General features: G+C 36.4%; 1 protein-coding gene across 2 annotated transcripts in view; it reads left to right on the forward strand.

The window, feature by feature from the left end:
• The window catches only part of KCNQ5 (potassium voltage-gated channel subfamily Q member 5), a 447,247-nt gene that overhangs the window by 368,018 nt on the left and 57,983 nt on the right, over positions 1-21,246 (forward strand). Inside the window, exons 6-9 of one of the 2 annotated variants that reach the window (XM_036219415.1) lie at positions 1,769-1,879; positions 7,757-7,852; positions 16,553-16,647; positions 20,632-20,658. In XM_036219415.1, coding sequence (XP_036075308.1) covers positions 1,769-1,879; positions 7,757-7,852; positions 16,553-16,647; positions 20,632-20,658 — 329 coding nt within the window. The remainder of the gene's footprint in view (positions 1-1,768; positions 1,880-7,756; positions 7,853-16,552; positions 16,648-20,631; positions 20,659-21,246) is intronic. The other variant, XM_036219426.1, reaches the window with a different exon arrangement.

Genomic DNA, 21,246 nt, shown 5'->3' on the forward strand with positions numbered 1-21,246 from the left:
AGATTCTAGGGAGGGGTGGTCAGGTGAGTGGAATACTTCTGAAGGGTCTGGCATCGTGGAGTTTATATCCCTCTATCATTTCTGTTTCTCATAAACTTACCGCTCCTCCAAAGCCCAGGTAAGGTGACATGGCCAAAGCAACCACTTTCTTAGAAATCAGCAGTGACCACCTGTCTCCGTGTCCAATATCTTTTCTCAGTCCTCATTCTCTTTGCTATCTATGAGCCTGTGACATCAGGGGTCACCTGGTCCTTTGTGAAACTCCTCTTCTCCGTTGAGTTTCTGTTTATATAACCCCTTCTTAGTTCTCCTACTTTTAAAAAATATATATATTCTTCTCTGACTTTCCTTTCTCTTCCATCCCTTAAATATCTGTGTTTCCTGAGGTGTCTTTGGACCCCTTCTTTGAATTCTCTGCAATCTTATTTATTCACAAAGCTTAAACAACCACCCCGTTCCTGATTCCAAAACCTAAATCTCATGCTAAACCCAATCTCTCGCTCTCAACACTTGGGTTCATGATCTCAATTTCCTGCTCGACTTTTCTAGATCTGAATCATACTGACTTTTTAAGAACCCTCACCTTTGCACCAAACTCACCTTTGCACCAAAATCTTCTCTTTCTCATATTTTTATTTATGGTGGAACCATCTTCCCCCTTGAAATTGTCAAGTCCTTGTTGACCTAGTCTTCCCCTTGATCCCAGACCATCAGTAAATGTATTTCTATTGAATTCCTAAACACATCTCTTTACTCTCCACTCCCGTGTAGTCCCATTGCCACTGTTCCAATTCAATTGCAGCATCATTCTGCCAGATCTCGCAGAACCTCGTCAGCCCTGGAGAGGAGCTGGGACTGTTCTAAGTGGCACGGGAAGACCCTGGAACAGTTTGATCAGGGGAGAGACATGATCTAATTAGCGTTTTTCAAAGACTCTCCCTGATCTAGCTTTAGCATATCTAGTTAACCTCTTTCATAATCCTTTTCAGACTCACCATGCTCCAGCCCAACGGAACAGAACCTACCCTTTTTGTTCTCACTGCTGTACAGCCAGTCACCTGATTCCTCCCCTGCTAACCCCTCCCCCGGCTCCAGATCACCCTCTATATCATTTCTGCCTCTCAAAATATTACTCCTCTTTCAAAGGCTAGGTATAATCACATCCTCCCCAAGCTGGTAATAATCTATCCTCTGAATTCCCATGGTAGATTAATTGTGCATCCATCATAATACCTGTTTTGCCCTATTTTGTGTTTTAATGATTTGTGTGTGACGTGTCCCTTTCTTATGCTGTAAATATCTTAGAACAAGAACTATGTACCTCTTGTTTTTGTTCCACTATAAATCATAACACGTACCTCGCACACACCAGACCTTCAGGAAATGCCTGCCAAGGTAATAAATGGACGGCCATAATTAACCTAAGTTATTGTTTTGTGTACTGATCCAGTCCTAAATCTATGGTGCTATCACTTCTGTATCACTGATGGTTATCCACTTAACTTAAATAACCTTTCTTGGAACACACATTAAAAAGATGGAAAATAAAATTGTGTTATAAGAGAGGAACAAGTATGTAGGTTATTCCCTATCTTAAACAAAGAGAAGTTCTGTTATGCGTCATGGAAAACTAAAGCACAGTAATAAAATGCACCCACAAGACGTGTTGAATAATGATTTAGTGGAAATGTTGCTTTGCCTCCTGTTCATAGGTCCTAACTTTCCTCTCACGTACTTAAGCTGCACGTTCTATTTATTTTGTTTTTAGATTACACTGACAACGATTGGCTATGGAGACAAAACTCCCCTAACTTGGCTGGGAAGATTGCTTTCTGCAGGCTTTGCGCTCCTTGGCATTTCTTTCTTTGCACTTCCTGCCGTGAGTATCTCTGCAAAAAAAAAAAAAAAAAAAAATGGCAATTTAAATTAGATCTTAACGGTTTATTAGTGTGAGCTTTCCCAAATTCACATGCTCAGGAACATATCTGTATCGTTTACAAATACAAATTTTTTCGATATAATGTTGACCTTTTCCATTTATCTATGTAGATAACTTATTTAAAATAGTATTCCGTTGGAGACACTTAACCTGAGAGTTGTATACCAGCTAGGTCTTTATGACCAAATAATAATTCAGATGGCATCACCTTTCTGTCAACATCCCACTGATACATTTAGAATATTTGTCAAGACGAAGATTTCTTTTTAAGCTAATCATTCCTATTTGGCTTATAATATGTGCTACTAAAGAGATAGATGTGCACAAGTGTAGTATTTATCCATTTGAATGAAAATTATACGACCTTAAAGTGTTTTCAATGTGTCAGATGATTTATTATTTGTGTCATCATCATTGATTTTTCTTAATGAGCACTTTCTGCATCTTATCAGAATGAAGAGCACATTTATCTTCTTCCAAGCTTCTGATTATTTTCCCTTTAATGGATGAAGCTCGTTCATTTTCTACTTGTTTCTTTAAAGGAAATTGATCAAAATATTACAATTTGCCTCCATCCACAAGTGGCAGCAGTCATGCTTAAGGAACAATAATAGCCTTAGTCTTGCTCCAGACACAGGCTGACTCACAGTCACAGTCTCTGCCAAGCAGAGACCCCAGAGCACGCCTCCAAAGAAGCAGAGGGGGTGGGGATTTTCAGCACCACAGGCTTGAGCTAACAGGGCTCCTTCTCTGCCTGTGAATGAGTGAGTGCAGAAGACATGCTTGTCCTTCCCATGGCCGCTGTCCAACTCCAGTTTGACCAGCTAATTCTGCCCCCAGACCACACAAAATCACAGAGAAGAGACTGAAAACACCATGCAAAAGCCCGAGCATTAGACCTCCTTGTGAATTCTGGTGTTGTCATGGGCTACTTCTGTGGCTGTTTTAGTTTGCTACGGCTACTGCAACAAGGTATCACACAGACTGTGTGGTCTAACCAAAGGAAATGTATTGTCTCACAATTCTGAAGGCTAGAAGTCCAAAATCAAGGAGCTGGCAGGGTTGGTTGTTTATGAGGGAGATGAGAGAAGGATGTGTTCCGGGTCTCTTTCCTTGGTTTGTAAATGGTAGTCTTTTCCCTGAGTCTTCACATCGTCTTTGCTCTGTATGTGTTTGTGTCCAAATTTCTTCCCTTAAGAACAGCAGTCATATTGAATTAGGGCCCACCCTAATGACATCATCATATACTGATTACCTGTCTAAAGATCTTATCTTTAAATAGGGTCACCTTCTGAAGAACTAGAGATTAGGACTCTAATATATGAATTTTGGAGGAACACAATTCAGTCTATAACAATAACCTCGAGTATGTTTCTTCATCAGTATAATGAAGGAAGAATTATTACACCCTGAGAAATTTTGTGAAGACCTATGTGATAATGCAAGTCCAGGGCTAGTCATGAAAAAAAAAATTGTTTTCTGTATGAATCTCGATATATGAATTTACTGTTGTAAAGTGACAGAAATCAGAGAGTCAAAAAAGCATCTCGCTTATTCAGAGTAAACTTATCCAGCAGTCTCAACAATTTAGAAAGAGCAGAGCTTCACTTAATAATCAGATTCCTTATAGGAAAATACCTTGAGAAAAAATAAAATGCAATTCGGGGCTTTTTCCCCCCAAAATAATGGCACAAAATACCATTGCTTTTGTTTTTGTAACAACCTCTGTGATCCAGTGAAACACTACAAACAGGGAAGTAGTCAACCTCTGGGCTGTTAAAATCCACAACGTTATAGGTGCTACCCTCGTGGGAGAGCCTCTTGAGACCTATGCAGAACATTCTCTTAATTTAGAGAAAATTTTGATGAACGTGACTATGTAGCTTGACAATTCTTTGAAGATTACAAACAGCAAATATTGAGATAGACTGATAGAACAAACACTGCAACAGGAAGAGATGGTGAAAGGCAACAACAAGGGAAGGAAAAGAAAATCTGTAAGCAAGCTATATGTAAGTGTTCAAAGGCATAAAGACCTAGGGCCAGTGAGTGTTAGGGTCAGCGCACTTCCGGGAGCTGGCTACATCCAGCACTGAGAAATACCTGCCCCTGTCAATAAACTCTGGCCTACTACAGGGAGGCTAAACTGTGTCACTCTTTGAGGTTCAAGATCAGAGACTAAGTAATCGTTCTTGGAAAGGTTTCCCAATAAAGTGATTATAAAATTGTATTTATGCAAATTAAATATATATATGCCGGAAATCAAAAAACTTGCTTGCGCAGAACATTCCCTAACAATGCCAAGAAAAGTAAACTTTACCATTGATCTTTTCACTGCAACCTCAGTAAAAGGTGTTAAGCTCTTATACAGTGAGTGAAAGACTAAATGATTCATACATACCTTTAAAAATAGAATGGCTGGAAATGCCATTATGTCTTTGCACCCACTGGCCGACATGTCATCTGATTGAGATTTAAGAGAACATATTGGCATTTTGCTAAGGAAGTTATAGGTCAATCATGGGCCACCTGTTCAGGTTTTCTCCCACCCAGGAAACCTGAGGTCTAACAAAGAGAAGAGCCTTTTCTCATCTTTTCCCCCAAAGCAAAAGGACTCTGTTGTACATCACAGGCCACCCTTCCCAAGCTCCACTAAGAGATTACTTTCCCTGGGGCCTAATGAGCTTGCAGAGGCAGCCCCAGCTCTTCACCATGAGAGGCAGGTCTTTCTCTTCTTCAGGATGCTTCCTCCCTCTTGCTAGATACTCCTAAGAGTATCATTTGGTCTAGCCTGTTTGCCATGTGTGGGGTATGAATTAGGCTCCTTTAACCTGGAAAATAACAGGGATAAATATTTTAAATGCTTACCAGAACATATTTTCCTCCCAGTTGGTGTTTATGTAGCACTTCTTGGCATAGTACTAAAATTTAAAACCTAAAACTTTAAGTAATGTGATCTTAGAAAATAGATAACAACAAAATTCGATTTCTAAGAATTTGTATCTATTGGTGTCAATATTTGAAGGGATGGCACATAAATTGTATATATTCACTCAATAATCAGTGATTATATATATTAATATATTACCTATATTTTATAATGATATATTTTTAACTAAAATCTATTATATATTTCATAATTGATTTTAACAGACTTCAATTTAGGTTCACTGAGCTGTGCAGTAAGAAAGGTGGTAGAAACTTGGAATAGAGCCATTATGAGATGATGAGCAGACCTGGTTTAATTGTTATAATGTACAGTCTGGCATATTTGCCATCAACTAATATATGTTTCTAAGCAATACCAATGTGATTTTCAGCACATTTTAATTTCTTCGGAAGATGCAAAGTTTGTGCTATGTGGGGCCTGTCTTCAGTTTCCAAAAGGGATTTAACTCTGAGCCTCGTATCCACATACCAAATGCTCCAAAATGGTAGCTATTGCTGTTAATTCAATATGTACGAAATCTGAATCAAGTTCTGAGTGGATTACACATATTATGTAGTATAAATATATGCTATAAATGCTAATGTTTCCTATTCTCTTACATGTTTATACTTCATGAAAAATAACATTAACAGGAAAATAAGTAATCTTTCCTAAATGATCTTAAGTAGCAGGGAAAAAAGTTGGGTGTTAAGAATAACTATAGTTGATTTGAATCTGGAAATGCAGAGCCACTTTTGGAACCTCTAAATGGAGGGAAACGTTTAAATCCTAAAACGAGATCATACGGTTCAAATTTTATAAAGTTTAGTTTGTGCAATCACAACTTCTAGGAGACAATCACTGAAAAAGAAATAGAAAACAGAACCCACGATATAATTTCTAACTTTATGGTAGTTATTTATTCTTATTAATAACAGAGTTGATAACTGCTCATTAACAGCAAATAGTATTATCATATAACTGTATTTTGCATAGAGTAGTCAGTCCTCCCCCCACCCCAATATCCACAGTTTCACTTTCTGTGGTTTCAGTTACCCACGGTCAACCTTGATTAGAAAATATTAAATGGAAAAATCCAGAAATAAGCAATTCATAAGTTTTAAATTGCATGCCATTCTGAGTAGCGTGATGAAAGTTCCCACCCTTGGACTCCAGCCCACCCAGGACTTTGCCTAGCATATCCATGCTGTATAGGCTACCCACTCATTAGTTACTTAATAGCCATCTCCATTATGAGATTGTTATCAGAGAGAGAGAGAGACTACCTTCACATAACTTATATAACAGTATATTGTTATAATTGTTTTATTTAATTGTTATTCTTGTTAATCTCTCACTGTGCCTAATTTATAAATTAAACTATCATAGGTACGTATGTATAGGGAAAAACATAGCATATATAGGTTTCAGTACTAACTGTGGTTTTGAGTATCCACTGAAGAGGGTCTTGGAACACATCCCTGTGACTAAGGGGGGCAGGGAATACTGTGATCACATTACTTATTATCTAGTTATTGTCACAGATGTACTTAGAATTGTGGATTCTCAAGATAAGAGAAAGCTTAAAGTTTATCCAGAGCCCAAAAATATCTGAGCCAAGTTATCATCCAGCTGAGATGTAACACCTCCTAAAGATGAGAAACCCATCACCTCCCCAGGCAGGCTATACTATCTTTGAGCTACTTTAAAGATATAAAGAAAAGAAAAACAACCATTCCTTATTACTAATTACTAATACCGACTTAGCGCTTATCAGACACCCATCTCTCACCTAAGGGTTAGACTCTTTAAAGTTTAATTAAAAGCTAATAATTTATAGCTAGCAAGCAAAATCTACAGACTTGAAAGCAGTGGATCTCCACATCCCACGCCAATAAAGTGGAGACTTATAGACAAAGCTCAGAGACAAGGCTGAGACAAAACATCTTTATTCCACAATGTTAGACCAAAGCAAACTGAAGACAGGAGCATTTTAAAAAGCCAGAATTTGGGCAAATTAAGATGATAAACAGAAAGAAGCAAACCAGCCAAAAAATTTACATAAACATAGGAGGAACATACTAATCTTACTAACCCAAAAATCTGAATAGGTGAGCCAAAACCAAGAAGGTAAGGAAAGCTAAAAGTATGAGATTAAAACTCAGGGAAACAGGAATATGCTTTGCAATTACCCATGCTCTTGCCTTTGTTATACAAACAAGGAAAATGGAAAACTTCCTATGTCTTCAAAACTGTTTGTCTTATCTGGATAACTGTCCTTCCCCCCAGCTCTTTCACTTTACTTTGATAGGTATAGAATTACAGCATCATGAAGATTAAACTGGGACAAATTTTAAACACTCCCCCGCCACTTTTCACAAATGGAAAATATGAAATTCAGTTGTTTCATCAAAGTGCTAGAAAAATTCCCACGTCCACAGCAGCAAAACTTTAACTGTCCCAGATTTAAAATCCACCTCTGTCCAAAACCACAATTAATGTCCTCCATATTCCATCACTGGATAACACCATTTATCCTAATGTTATAGAGAAGGCCACATAGAACATAGTTTTTAATAGTGATTTTTATCTGTAATTATGGTGCCTCTGCTATACTATAAGCGACAATAAATGGCAATGCCTCATTGATTTACTAAAGAACAGAAGTTGTTATATTTCTTGGCAGTCTTGCCCAAGAACTTGCCATTGGCCAATCGTATTATAATAGAGGTAAATAGTGTTCGTTTTAATAAGTAGTATGTTTATGGACAGGTTGCATACTGTCTGTCTTCTCTCAGACTCACCTTAGAGAGTTACTCTTTAATATTCATAGTATTTAACAGTACTTTTGAAAAAAAGTTGAAGTACTGATTTGTATTTTGTTCCAGGGCATTCTTGGCTCAGGTTTTGCATTAAAAGTACAAGAACAGCACCGCCAGAAACACTTTGAGAAAAGAAGGAACCCAGCTGCCAACCTAATTCAGGTAAATGTCAGTGTAACAGGTAGATGGCAACATCTGTCTCCATAAGCACTTGCTGGGTCATTTTCCAATCTCTATGCTTCATTGCTTAGTAGAGCCACTCTTTTGTTTTATTCTGTTTTTTAAACTGAAGCTGGAACTTAACACACAGTCTTGGGTTTGGACAAATGCTCCCCCCTCCGAAACAGAAAAATAATATATACTTTCAGTAAATAGTCCAGGTGTTGTTCAGGTTACTTAGTCATGCCAGCAAAATCATGCAGAGGATAGCAGCCGTGCTGCACCTGCAGTAACCGAATATGTCTTAAGAATTACTCAGTGAAACATAATTGATCATTAAGTGATGGAGCAGAACATGGCATTGTTCTCTTCATTACAATTACCTTCTCCAGCCAGATGGATGCCGCTCTTCTGAAGAACAGCGTATTTGTTTAGAACGTCAAGGATGTGTACCTGTGGAATTACTTTTAATGCCATCTAGAGCAATAACTTGAAATAGTTATCTTATTTTAAGAGCTGGTGAGATTATGGAATACCTCAATGTTCGAGAATATGAAATCATGAGCGTATTATTTGAAAGCTAACTCATAATATACAGGTGTTTAACATTTCATTTCCTCGTCAGTACCTCAGGATTTGCTTCAGCACAAAGGAATTCTCCTTTTGCTGTCCATATCTTTTGGGAGCAGCACCTTCCTAGAACCAGGTTGTTTAAAAGTCATAAAGTATATTTTTCTATAGATCCCTAAAGTGGAGTTGGTATTTAATTATAGCCACACTGATTATACAATCTAGTGTTTTCCCTTTCTGCCAGCCAGTGGGAGATTCAGAACTCCTAACTGAAGGGGTTTGAAGTGGCGGTCTGAGGTACTAGGAGACTTGTCTTCATGTTGTAGTAATAAGCACATTGTTTCAATTTAGATTGTAGGTTTAAGTGGGTGGATTGGGTTGGGGGAACCACTACACTACCCTATCCTTATCCCTTACCAATTGCTGTGAAATGAAGCAGCTCCAATAGAAATGGAGTAAGGGAAAGAAGTGGGCAAGGGTGGTTCAGTTATACTATGAAAGCAATCTATTTTGTATCTGATGACTAAATGAGGATATTAATCTTTAAATCAAGCTATTCTACAACTATTGACAAGGAAATGGAGCATTGGGCATAACTTCTAATACAAACCACTGAGGGTCTTTATTTTTTTTTTAATTTCCACATTTTAAAATAACCCTAAAAATAAAGTTAACTTCATTTTCTTGAAGGAAAAGATCCCTAAGTAGTAGGAGTTTAAGATATGAAACCAAATGACAATCACTTTAATGAAAAGAGGTATCACATACTCAAGTGTGCACATGAGGTACCCTGAAGCTCAAACTGATAGTCTTTCAGCCTTTGGTGCTTCCTAACTGGTTATGAGGTATTTCCATACTTCTAAAGAACTTGTCTCCTTACTATTTTTATCTCTTAATTATCCTTTAATTTATTTCTTATCTTTTAATTCTAGAACAATGTTTTCCAACCTGTGAATGCAGAAGTTATTCCCTGGGTTCCTTGCATCCATCCGGGCACCAAGCCCTGTCTACATATAGAACCAATGATGTATCTTACTTGCTCTCAGGAGAATGGAGATACTATAATTATGAATAAAGTTCAAATTTATTTAAAACTCTTACTAAGTTATTAGTTTTTTACATTTCTCAATCAACACATACTCAAAATACAATCACTTCTATGTGCAGATCCTTGATACTTCTGAATATTAAAAGGGGACTCTGTATCAAAAAACATTTTAGAATATCAACCGTTCCATTAGAAAGTGAGCCCGTGGAGGGATTTCTTACACATGTATTCCTTGTGATGCAATAGAGCTGTTCTGCCCAATATGGTTACCACGAGCTACATGTGACTATTTAAATTTAGAGATTCAATTTCTCAGTGGCACTAACCACCATTTCAAGAGTTCAATAGCCATATGTGGCTGCTGGCTATCAAATTGCACAAGATAGATATAGAAAATAACATATCTCTGTATTAGGTGGAACTTTCTTGATCTAACTTATCATTATCAACTACTAAATTGTGCAAAAACAATTTCCGGTCAGCTAATCATTGGACCAGAAACATTTATATGTTCACAGCCAAAGCAAGGCAAGGCCTTCCTCTTAGGTAATCCATAAAAGGTGGAGAAAAGACTGCTTGAACAGTTTTGCCTGGAGATCTAGAATATTATTTTATGGAACTCAGTTATATAACATTGTGGTCAATAATTGAACTTATACAAATGTAGGTAACAATGGAGTGAAATCATTAATTTTTCTTTTACTTAAAACTCTAGCTTATATGTTGTTCTGAATAAAAAAAAAAGAGTGTAAAATGAAAGACTTGAAACACTCAGGAATACCTTTAAAATCTAATCGTAGTTTCATTCTACTAGTCAAAATAGAATCTATGAATTTAAAAAGCAATTGTGTCTCTCCATCCAAATGCAATTAATTTATCTATTAGACATAGGAATAATTACATAAGTATTAAATATATTTATTATTCTGACCCCTAGCCAGAATTCAAGGCTTTAAACCTTAATTATATATTGTAGAAATTTATTTTTAAGGATGCACTAGATTGCAAAGCAGGCCTCACTTACTGATCCATTCATTTCTTTACCCAATAAAGCCTTGATTTGCTGAACACACAAAGCATTGAGACGAAGAGCAATCTTATCTGTTTTAAGCCAGAGCCACTGTCTTTCTAAAGGGGCACTGAAATTTCCAAATTGCCTTCTCATTTGGTTGATGATACAACTAAGTTAACCAGCATTTCAGGGGTTTAGGGAAAAGTTTAAAACCCCAGCAGCTTGCAGCAAATTTAACTGCATCAATATCTTTGCATGATTCATTTAAATTAACTTTTCATTTCAAGTGGAGCAGTCTGGAAAAAGAAAGCAGCTCTCACTAACGTTTTAAATGCCTGTCCCAATGTTGCAACTTTTATTAACAATGGCTAAGACTTGGGAAGTGTTTTTCAGTTTGCAGAGTGTTTCTAATACATTATGTCAATTGATCCCCGGCACAAGCCTAGGAAGAGCTAGGATTCAGAACCCTAGTGTCCGAATCTGAATCCATTATTCCTTTCAAATAGCCTGAAGCCTTGGGATTAGCACTTAAAGGTACTTTAAAAATTCCGTGTTAGAGGTTTACTTCTGGAGAGACCAGGCCAGTTCAGAATGGAGCCAAGATGCTTTACTAGAAACAGAAACAGGGGAATTAAGTGAAAGTTTGTGAAATGAATACTGACAGGTAGCCTTATTTTCCTGAAAAGATTAGAAGGTACTGCTATAAGGAAGCTAGCTGGCTCAAAAAAATATATATATATGTATGTATGTATGTATATATATATGTATATACACACCTATATCTAGATATATATAGGTATATATAGAGACAGACAGATAGAGACAAAGAGAGAAACTTTAGCTTTGACTAGTGAAATAACTAAGTTTTAATCCAGTTACCTTAAAGTAAGGGTCACCAGTCAATAAACTTAAATCATTTATGCAGAGCTTATATGTCTTTTTTAGTGTTTCAGTCATAAATAAAAACAGATTTAGAAAAAAAATTCTAAAGATGAAAAATATGACAATAGAAGAAAAGAAAACAAAGGAGAGATAGAGTTGTGAAAATCTCCTAGAAAGCAGACTACAAACACAGGGATGGAAAAAAAGACGGAAAAAGATATGAAAATTGGATGACCCTTCCAGGAGATCGAATATTCAACTTACGGTATTTCAAAAAGAGTACAGGGAAACCAAGGGGAGGATTATCAAAGAAAGATTACATTATTATTCTCTGGAAATGAGTAGCCACAGTAAGAGGGCCCAACAAGTGCCCAACACTCTGAGAAAAAAAAAAAAACTCCACACTGAGGATACCATAGTGAAATATCAGAACACCTGCAAAAAATGGGATTCTAAATGCTTTCCAGTCAGGAAGCATCGAAAGGTCAAGAAACAGGATTATGTTTGATTTCTCATTAGTAACACTAAAATTAAAAGATGGTGAAACAATACTTTTTAAATTATGGAGGAAAATTATTTCTAACCTATAGTTCTAGACCCAGCCAAACTATTCATTGAGATTGAGAGTAACGTGATGACATTCCTAGACATGCAAGATCTCAAAACTTTACCTTCCATTTACTATTACTCAAGAAAATACTTGGTATATATGTATCACATCTTTTTTTCCATTCGCCCATTGATGGACACTTAGGTTGTTTCCATGTCTTGGCTATTGTGAATAACGCTGCAATGAACATGGGAGTGTAGATATCTCTTCGATATTGTGTTTTCATTTCTTTTGAATCTATTCCCAGAAATGGAATTGCTGGATCATATGGTAGTTCTATTTTTAATTTTTTGAATAACCTCCATATTGTTTCTATAGTGGGATTTATATATGTGTGGTGTGTGTATATATATATATGCACACACAGTGACATATTATTTAACCATAAGAAAGAAGGAAATACTGCCATGTTGCAACAACATGGATAGACTCTGAGGGCATTATGCTAAGTGAAATAGCCAGACAAAGAAAAGCAAACGCTGTATAGTATCACTTAAATGTAGAGTCTAATTTTTTTTTAAGTTAAACTCTTAGAAATAGTGAGTGAAAAGTGTTTGCTAGGGCATGAAAGGTGAAGGAAATGAGATAAAAGGGTACAAACTTTCAGCTATAAAATGAACAAGATCTTAGAATCTAATGTAAAACATGGTGACTATAATTGATAACACTGTATTATGTAATTGAAATTTGCTAAGAGTGTAGAACTTAAATGTTCTCACATGTAAGAAAAGATTAATATGTGAAGAGATGTATGTGTTAATTATCTGGAAGGGGGAAATCCTTTTAATATAATTTATATTAAGTATAAATATAATATATAATCACTATGTATACTTCAAATATCTTACAATTTTGTTAGTTAATTATATATCAATAAAGCTAATTTAAAAAAAGAGAAGATATTTGGATAAAAGTATTCTTCTAAAACAAGGAGATAAACCAAGAAAGAGAGACATGAGATCCAGGACACATGAGATTCCACACAGGAAAGATCAGAGGGAATTTCTAGGATGACAGTGAAGAGAAATCTCAGAACAAAAGCTACAATAGGCCTAGAGAACAGAGTGAGCAGGCAGCTAGGGAGCTCCAGGAGAAAGATCTCTAAAGGAAATATAAAATGGAACTGACAGATTTCATGATATATTTAACCAGTGGAATCTTAGAGTTCTTTGGGGGGGGGGGGGTTCAGAAATGTATTCATGATAGGTATATAAAAGCAAATCAAGAAATTAAAATAGGATAACAATAGCTACAAGAAAAAAATTATATAAGAAAGAAAAAAGCCATGGTACATCATATTGCTGATCTAGGAAAAATAGTCACAGGGTCATAATAAAGCAAACACTAAATAGCAACTTAACTAAAAATTGTTGGTAGGATGAGAGGAAGGGAAGAGAGTATGTAAGTGAGATGTCATTATTTTTTATGGTAAGAAGTTCATTGATAGTGCCTAAAATTGAAAAATCAAGAAATGTAAGAATGAGAACAATCCATAAATACTAGGATTCTTAAAAATAGAACCAACAACTCTAAGAATTAGAGACAGTTGCCTCTAAGGAACAAAAATTATTGAAAAGCAAGGTAGGGAAAGGGATTACTAATTTTCATCCTGAATCTTTTAATTCTTTGACTTCTTAAATTCTATGCCCTGCAAATAATCAGTTCCATGTTAATTATACCTTCGGATGGCCAGCTGAAATTAAAATTTTCAGAAAGAATCGAATGTGCCACAGTTGTAATACTCCAGACAATACGAACTAAAAACTCCCTAAAAACTTAATTATACTGACATTGTAATTATAATTATAGACCAAATTTTGAATTTGTTTAGCTTCCTAGAGCACCAGGGTGGCCTGATAAATGGTAAACTTGGCTTTCATTCTGCTCCTTGTTGACTTATCCTTTGGAGGGTATATGACATGAAAATTAAATCTGGGGCATTATTTTTTTTTTCTTGTTAACCACTGCGATTTCGGCTTTAAATATGGGAACATCAGCTACTTGATCATATGGTTGTAGGCTTGAGGTTCTGCTACTAGAAACAAATAGCTAAGAGAGAAAGAGCTAAGGACAGGACAAAGTTATTCGAGTGTAAGAGTAATAGAGTTACACTTTCCACTTCCATTTCGCCGATTAGCTCATATCGGCCCTGAGATACATGGTCACTTGCTCCTTCTTTACCTCCCATTTATAAGATATTTTTAGAAGAAAAGTAATGAATGGAATAAGAGCTTAGCACCTGAGATCAATTTGATAGAAAAAGAGCAAGAAGGTAGGTCTCATTGTTAAAATCTTCGATTCTCTAAGAGTGGCCTCTTTTGCCCCCAATTCTTTATACATTGGCAGTTATTACTTGGTCCCATTTTTTGTTGTATTGTTGTTTGGGATTTTTTTACTGGTGTCTAGTAATGCATATAGACCTGCTGTGTGCTTCTAGCTCTCCATGAGTCTTGCTTCCAAAGAAACCAAGTTCACATACATATGGTGCCTTCTAATTAAAGAAGCCATCAATGCCATCGCAGCATTGGAGATTCTCTCGGTCTCTCTACAGAAGAAACTGCAATAGTACATCCATTCATTAATTACTCTGAACCACTCTATAAGTTGTGTTTATATAATATTTGCAAACAAAAACTAACATTTCAGGGTGATACAATAATTGCTTTATTTTCTATAAGACGCCAAGAGGTTTAGTTAGCATAAGTTTTTTCAGATTTGTGTGATAAATTAGCATGAGCCATGTGAGCAAGGCTCCAGGCAAGGAAATCTGCTTCAATTATTTAAACTTCCCTTAATAACATTTTTTTAAAAAACTTAGGTTCTACTATATATTTTCTAGATTTTTAATATCACTTCTTGAACATTTTTAAAGTGTAATGTGCATACAGAAAAAAGCACATATCTTGAGAGAACTGAGCACTCCAGCGCCAGATAAAGACACAGAATATGTCCAGTACCTCTTCTGTACCAATTCTTAATAACTGTATCCCAAAGGTAACCACTATGCTGCCTTCTAAAAATTGCTCCTTCTTTTTTTTTCTTGGTACTTTATAGAAATGGATTCACAGTATGTACTCTTTTGTGTCTTGTTTCTCTCACTGGCCATTATTCATGTAAAGTTCATCCATACTGTTGAGCATAGTGATAGCATACTCTTACCATGTACTATTCCATATTGTTAATATTAACAACATATATGTATTCTACTTTTGATAAGTGAGTATTTTCAGCTTTTGTTTGTTAAGAATAATGTCGTTTTGAACATTATAGTACATATCTCTTGTACTATATAAGCATCTATAAACATATCTGTTGAGTAAGTACATAGAAGTCTGTTGCTGTATCATAGGGTATGTATGCATTCCTATCAAATGGTTTTCCAAAGTACTTGCATTGGCTTTTAACTTTTTGTTCAGCATGCATTTATTCAATGATATTCTCAGGAAAAGAAATATTATTAGATCTCTGCTTTCTTCATTCTAGGTTTCACAATCATGAATGATGGTTATATAGTAGGAATGTGACCTGTTTAAATAAATTTTCCACATAAATAGAACATTTTGATTTATGAATTATAATAAAAAGTTTTCTCTCAGGAAACTGGAGTAAGCAAATGGTCACTGGAGATATTTCCAGACTTAATACAGAGGAAGAAATTCACCAAAATCTATATGGAAAGTCAGTTCAGGCAATCTCTCCAATAGACTCTTCAGAGGGAAGCTTTTCCAACAGTCTTCAGTCAGCAAAGAAATATAAGAGATGCTAAGACCAAGAGCCAGGCAATCTGAGATGACATCTCAACTCTCCCAACCTTGTATAAACCTCTCAATTTATCTGAGCCTTTATGTTCTCATGTACAAAATAAAGTCTTAATCCACACTCTGATTGTGAGGATTTCAAGAAAATATTTCATATATGTCAGATATAATTATGTGAAGTAGACAGAGCTTATGTTTTACATCAAGGAGCTATAAACATATTCTTAGACCCTGACATTAAATCCTTAAGTGCTTTCCGGCTATATTCCTAAAGAGTACCTTTTTCTCTATCTTGTGTAGCTCTGCTTTTTGTTATCATTGTCTTCATTTTTAGCCTTAAAAGTATTGCATAGTTCAACTTGACGGAATTTCATTAAGTCATTACCATACCCTAGTGGTGATTAGTTTACCAGCTAGTTTGCTAGTTTACTAGTTGCATCGTGAGTTTTCAGTAGTCCTTTGCCTCCATCTTATCGAATAGTGATTAAAGATGTGAAGTTGGGTCTTGGCATGCATGTTCGTGCTCAGGTAATTTATGTTGGATAATGTCATATCTTTCCCTAACCAATTCAAAAATTGCTTTGTATTACACATATTGGTACTTTTGTTCAAATTGTTTTGAAAAGCAATTCTACCAATGTGGTAGAATATGTTTAATTGCCAGCTGAAAATGCCAAGATGGTCATCACCCTTTGGGCATTTATCAGGGCTGAGTATGACGAGGAAAAATTCTTGGTGTGCATTAATTTAATAATCTCCTTTTGTTTCATTCTATCTTCTTCTTTTTTATTTTTCTTTATGTACCCGTGTATGCCACATGCAGTGCGTTTGGCGTAGTTATGCAGCTGATGAGAAATCTGTTTCCATTGCAACCTGGAAGCCACACTTGAAGGCCTTGCACACCTGCAGCCCTACCAAGTAGGTATCAGTGTGACAGCTGGTGCAGTGCTCAAGTCTCTTCAAGTTTGTAAAACAAACCAGATACACACACACACACACACACACACACACACACACACACACATACACAGAGTCAATTTTTGGCTTTATTCTCTGTTGCTCTTGGAGGGACTCAAACTTGTTTAGTAGCAGCAACTCAGGTACAAAACTAATTGGACTCAGTATCGTTCCTCACCATTTGGAGATAGGGCTTAAAGATTAAAGGAATCTGAACTTTTATAGAGATTTATTTCTACTATTTTATAATATCTCGTTCTCTAATATCTCATTTTATAAAGCCCTCCAGAAGTCTAAAGGTAAGCACCATAGTTCTTGAAAAACATGACTGTTTAAACTCCATCCATCGCCTGACCTCAAGCAGGGAATGCTTTGAGAGCTATATATCTTTGCACATTTCAGTCCCTCAAAGTCATTTTTCATCTGGATCCCCTTACAGAATGGTCCTTGAGCTTTCACTTGCATAGCAAACTAATATCAGTAGCAAATAATAGTTGGAGTCCTAATCGGATTACAGTCTATAATGAGGCGATGAGACCAAACGGATTAAAATTTGGCATTTCAAATTTTTAAAGTAGTATTACTTGCATTCACAATTTATTGACCAAAGAAATCCCCTGGCCATGTTTAAACTTCAGGAGGATGGGAAAGTGCAATCTCTTTCCATGTGCCTGGAAAGAGAGGAGAACCAGAAAAATTATGAAGTTCTGATGGTTACTGAACTTCAATTAAAAAAAAAAAATCCTTAGTCCTGGAATCCTGAACTCCAGTTCAACTAACAAAGCACATATTAAGTCATAATCACCAACTAATTAAAGAAATCTTCATTGAAATAACCAAAGGAAATCAAGGGAAAGGTTTTCCGTGAGTCACCCAACTTGATAAAAATGGCCACTTTCTTGGGTTGTTCGATGTTGTCAAATTGCTTATCTGACTTAGTATTTTAGAACACCTGCTGTTTCCCTTCATAGCCCAACAAAATCTTAATCCTAGTGCCTTTATGGGATTCAAGACACCTAACTACTGTGATTCAGTCAGAGAAACCTCTTTCTCACTGATGTGGAAGAGAAATCGCCTGGGGAAACCTTCATGACATGTTTCCTGGAACTGAAGTCTCAAAGGAGGTTTGTGATGCAGCAGAATGCACACCATCGGGGGCAGCAGATCCATCATTAACTGACAGGATCTGTTATATTGCTTTCCTAGCCTGTCGTGAGCTTCAGCTCGCCCATCCACAAAGTGAAAAGCAAGAGCTGGTGATATAACTTCTAAGCTCTAACAGGACATGTCTCCTAAAAGCTGGCATCAAAGCTCTGTCAGCCACTGTGACAGAAATAGTCATAAAACACCAGGATTTTAAAAGGGGTGGAACCTTAGCAGGGATGGAAGGATGGACATTGTTGAGTGAATGTGTGAATGAGAATTGTCTTTTCATTTAGATCTTAAAATTTAGTTAAATTCCTTTTATTGAGTATTGGACACTTTCAAAGTTGTAGTATGAAAAAAAAAGTAATATAACCCCTGTGCCAACTATTCCTTGGGGGTATGAATGAAAAATGAGAATTACATAGAAATCGTATTTCTGTCTTCATGAAGATTGCCAGATAAATGTGTAAGAAGAGGGCTAGCAGTAAAACCGAAAGAAAGTTCTCAAGTCACAAAAGAGCGTGGTCTGTCACCATATGTAATTATGTGGCTTCCCGCTTCCTCAGTTTTTGAATTAAAAGTCATTCTGAAGCCTGGAAAAACTATTTAATCATGAGTCAGATCCTTCCAGTACATAAACTTTTATTTTACTCACATGGTTTCTCTCTTTTCCTTTGATATTTCCCTATTTTAAATGGGGGTGGGTGGAGGAGAATCTATGCAAACGCCTGCATTCATCCTGTTCCACTGTGGCTATCAAGCATCTCCCTCACTCTCCTTCCCCTGCATCCCTCACCAACTAACCCCTGAGTCTCAGGCCCATGTACTGAATAACAGGTATTTGTTCAGAATGACACAGCAGTCACTGGCAAAGTTCATGGAAACCTGAGTGTCTTAACATCTCTCCCACTAGCCATATTTCATTGTTCTAAATAATAATGGTTCTTAATCTTTGTCGTTGTTGTTGCTGTTGTTGTTGTTGTTTGTTAAACCATCGAGAATGTGATGGTAATTATGAACTCTTTCTTAAGTTAAATATTTGCTGCATAAAAATGAAATCTTTGCCCAAAATTTTAATGTATTCACAAACTCTCTGAAACCAAGTTCGTAACTTTTGTTTTAGAAAGCAAGCCTCATGCTCACTTTGGCAGTACATATACTAAAAGGCAAACCTGCTTTAATTAAGTGTGTAGGAAAATAATTTACAGTGACTTAGAGAGATTTTTTTACACTTATAACTAACTAGCTTATGAGCACAAAGTGATATAGGAGGAAACAAACTTCTTATTTCCCTATAACAGGGTTTAAAAACTTTTGAGGGGAAATATCATTCATTCAGTCATTTATTCATTCAACAATTATTCATTGAGCACCTATGATGTGCAAGGCACTGTTCCAGGCAATAAGAATGCAGCAGTGGAAGAGAAAACCAGTTTAGAACCTCAGGGAGTATATATTCAAGAGTACTGGGAAGAGACAATAAAAATAAGTAAAATATATAATAGACTAGATGGTGATAAATGCTAAAAAAAAAAAAAAAAAAAAAAAGTAGCACAGGAACTTAAGGCGTGTCCGAGGCTGCAGTTTTAAATAGGTGGTCAGCAAAGAGAGCATGTTGTCAATAGCATTGTCATCACCATCACTATCATCATCATCATCATCATCATCATCATCATCATCATTGTTATCATTAAAAAACACCAGCCCACACTCTTGTTCCCCACAGTTTTAGAGATACAATGGGATGTTTTTATCCACTACCTCATCCCAGGGAGTAGGATGGAAGAGAGATGTGAGAACTGTGTAAGGAGGAGAGGGGCAGTGTGAGCAAGCATGCCATACCCCCTCAGACCTGCCAGGGACACAGCCAGCAGTTTCTTACTTTCTCCTCTCTGGCTTGTCTCATATTTCTTTTGAGGTCTCCACAGTTGCTATTTTAAAATTTTGTTTTAATAACAGAAGGATTTATAGAGGGAACATATTTCTCTTAATTTTCTCCTCAAAGAGAATGAAGGCTATACAAAGGGTGAAAAGCAGGTAAATGTGCTATGTTAGGGAATGAATCCAATATTTTATGAAGCTATAGGGAATCGTCAAGCCCCAAGGATGCCCAGTGGTACCTTGAGAAGTCAGAATTTTGATATTATCTAACCCAATACCTTCAAATTATTCATAAGAAAATCGAACCCACAAGAAAGCAAAGTGTCTACCCGAGGACACACAGCTCATTTGCACCATGTTGCACAGACCTGAATTTGCTAACATAGGTTATTAAAAATGCCACCCAACACTAAATTGGAAGAGTCCTTATAGATTTTCTATGCACCTAATATGATCCGAGAGAATTCATCCTTTATACAATAGGAAAACAAAGTCTGCCTCAAGAAGTAACTGAAGTACAAGTTGCACATTAATGAATCCAGAGAAAGAAACCCAAAAGTCTTTCCAAAATATGGGGACTGCAGCTACAGTGTAACCAGCACCATTCTAAAAATGTTTGCTAATGCTAGTTGGCATTATGGATAACTTCAGCTAATGACGAGTCTGTAATTTTCAGTTACATGTGGGCAGCATTGGTTTTTGCTACATAGATGTTTTGCTTTCTCAGGTCTGTGCCACAAAGAATATTTGTTAAAAAGTTGGGTACATTTATTATAAAGAATATTGCCTCCATGCATCTTGCTTGAAAAGAATTACTTAAGGTACTTGAGTCCCCAGTCTCCAATTTAGCGTTATCAAGTACTATAAATGTATTCACCAGTTTATCATCATTTCTCTTCTGTCTGCACGCACCTGAAGGAAAGAACAAGGGGAAACATCAAGCAGGTTTGTAATCTCTTCTGCTACATATTTGTTTATATATCTGTGCCTAACAGATGTTTTAAATGTGCTCATGTGAGTAAAATCGATCAACAAATACGAGATGATTAAAAGTGACCTTTCACAAGATTGCCTGCAGAGGTTGCTGTTTTATTGATTTTTTCCCCACGCTTTGGGAACACAAGTGGCTTTCCCTAACTCATTCACCGCTTTTTACAATCTGCAGGGCATGAAATATTGGGGAGCAGGGGAGAGATAATAATTATAGCCTTTGGTTAGTCCTTGCTACAATTTTTCTGGACAAAAGTCTCACCCAACTATTCAAATCCCAAGAAGCCGTATAAGATGGACTCCCATCATTAGGATCCTTGTTTTAGAATGTGATATTGGGATGTTTGTTGGTTTGGCAAACGAAACACTATATAGGAGGTGAGAACAGTCTCTGTAACATCTCAAGCTCATTGAACGTTGAGGTTTAATCAGGTGACCTGATTCCAAAGAAGAGTCTCCCCACCCCATCCTTCAGGAAGAAGATAATCCTCCCAGAAATGTTACCAAATAATTTATAGTCATTCTTTCATGTTTTAGAAGGAA

This window comes from Rousettus aegyptiacus, unplaced genomic scaffold (assembly GCF_014176215.1).
Source record: "Rousettus aegyptiacus isolate mRouAeg1 unplaced genomic scaffold, mRouAeg1.p scaffold_m13_p_1, whole genome shotgun sequence".
Lineage (NCBI taxonomy): Eukaryota > Metazoa > Chordata > Mammalia > Chiroptera > Pteropodidae > Rousettus > Rousettus aegyptiacus.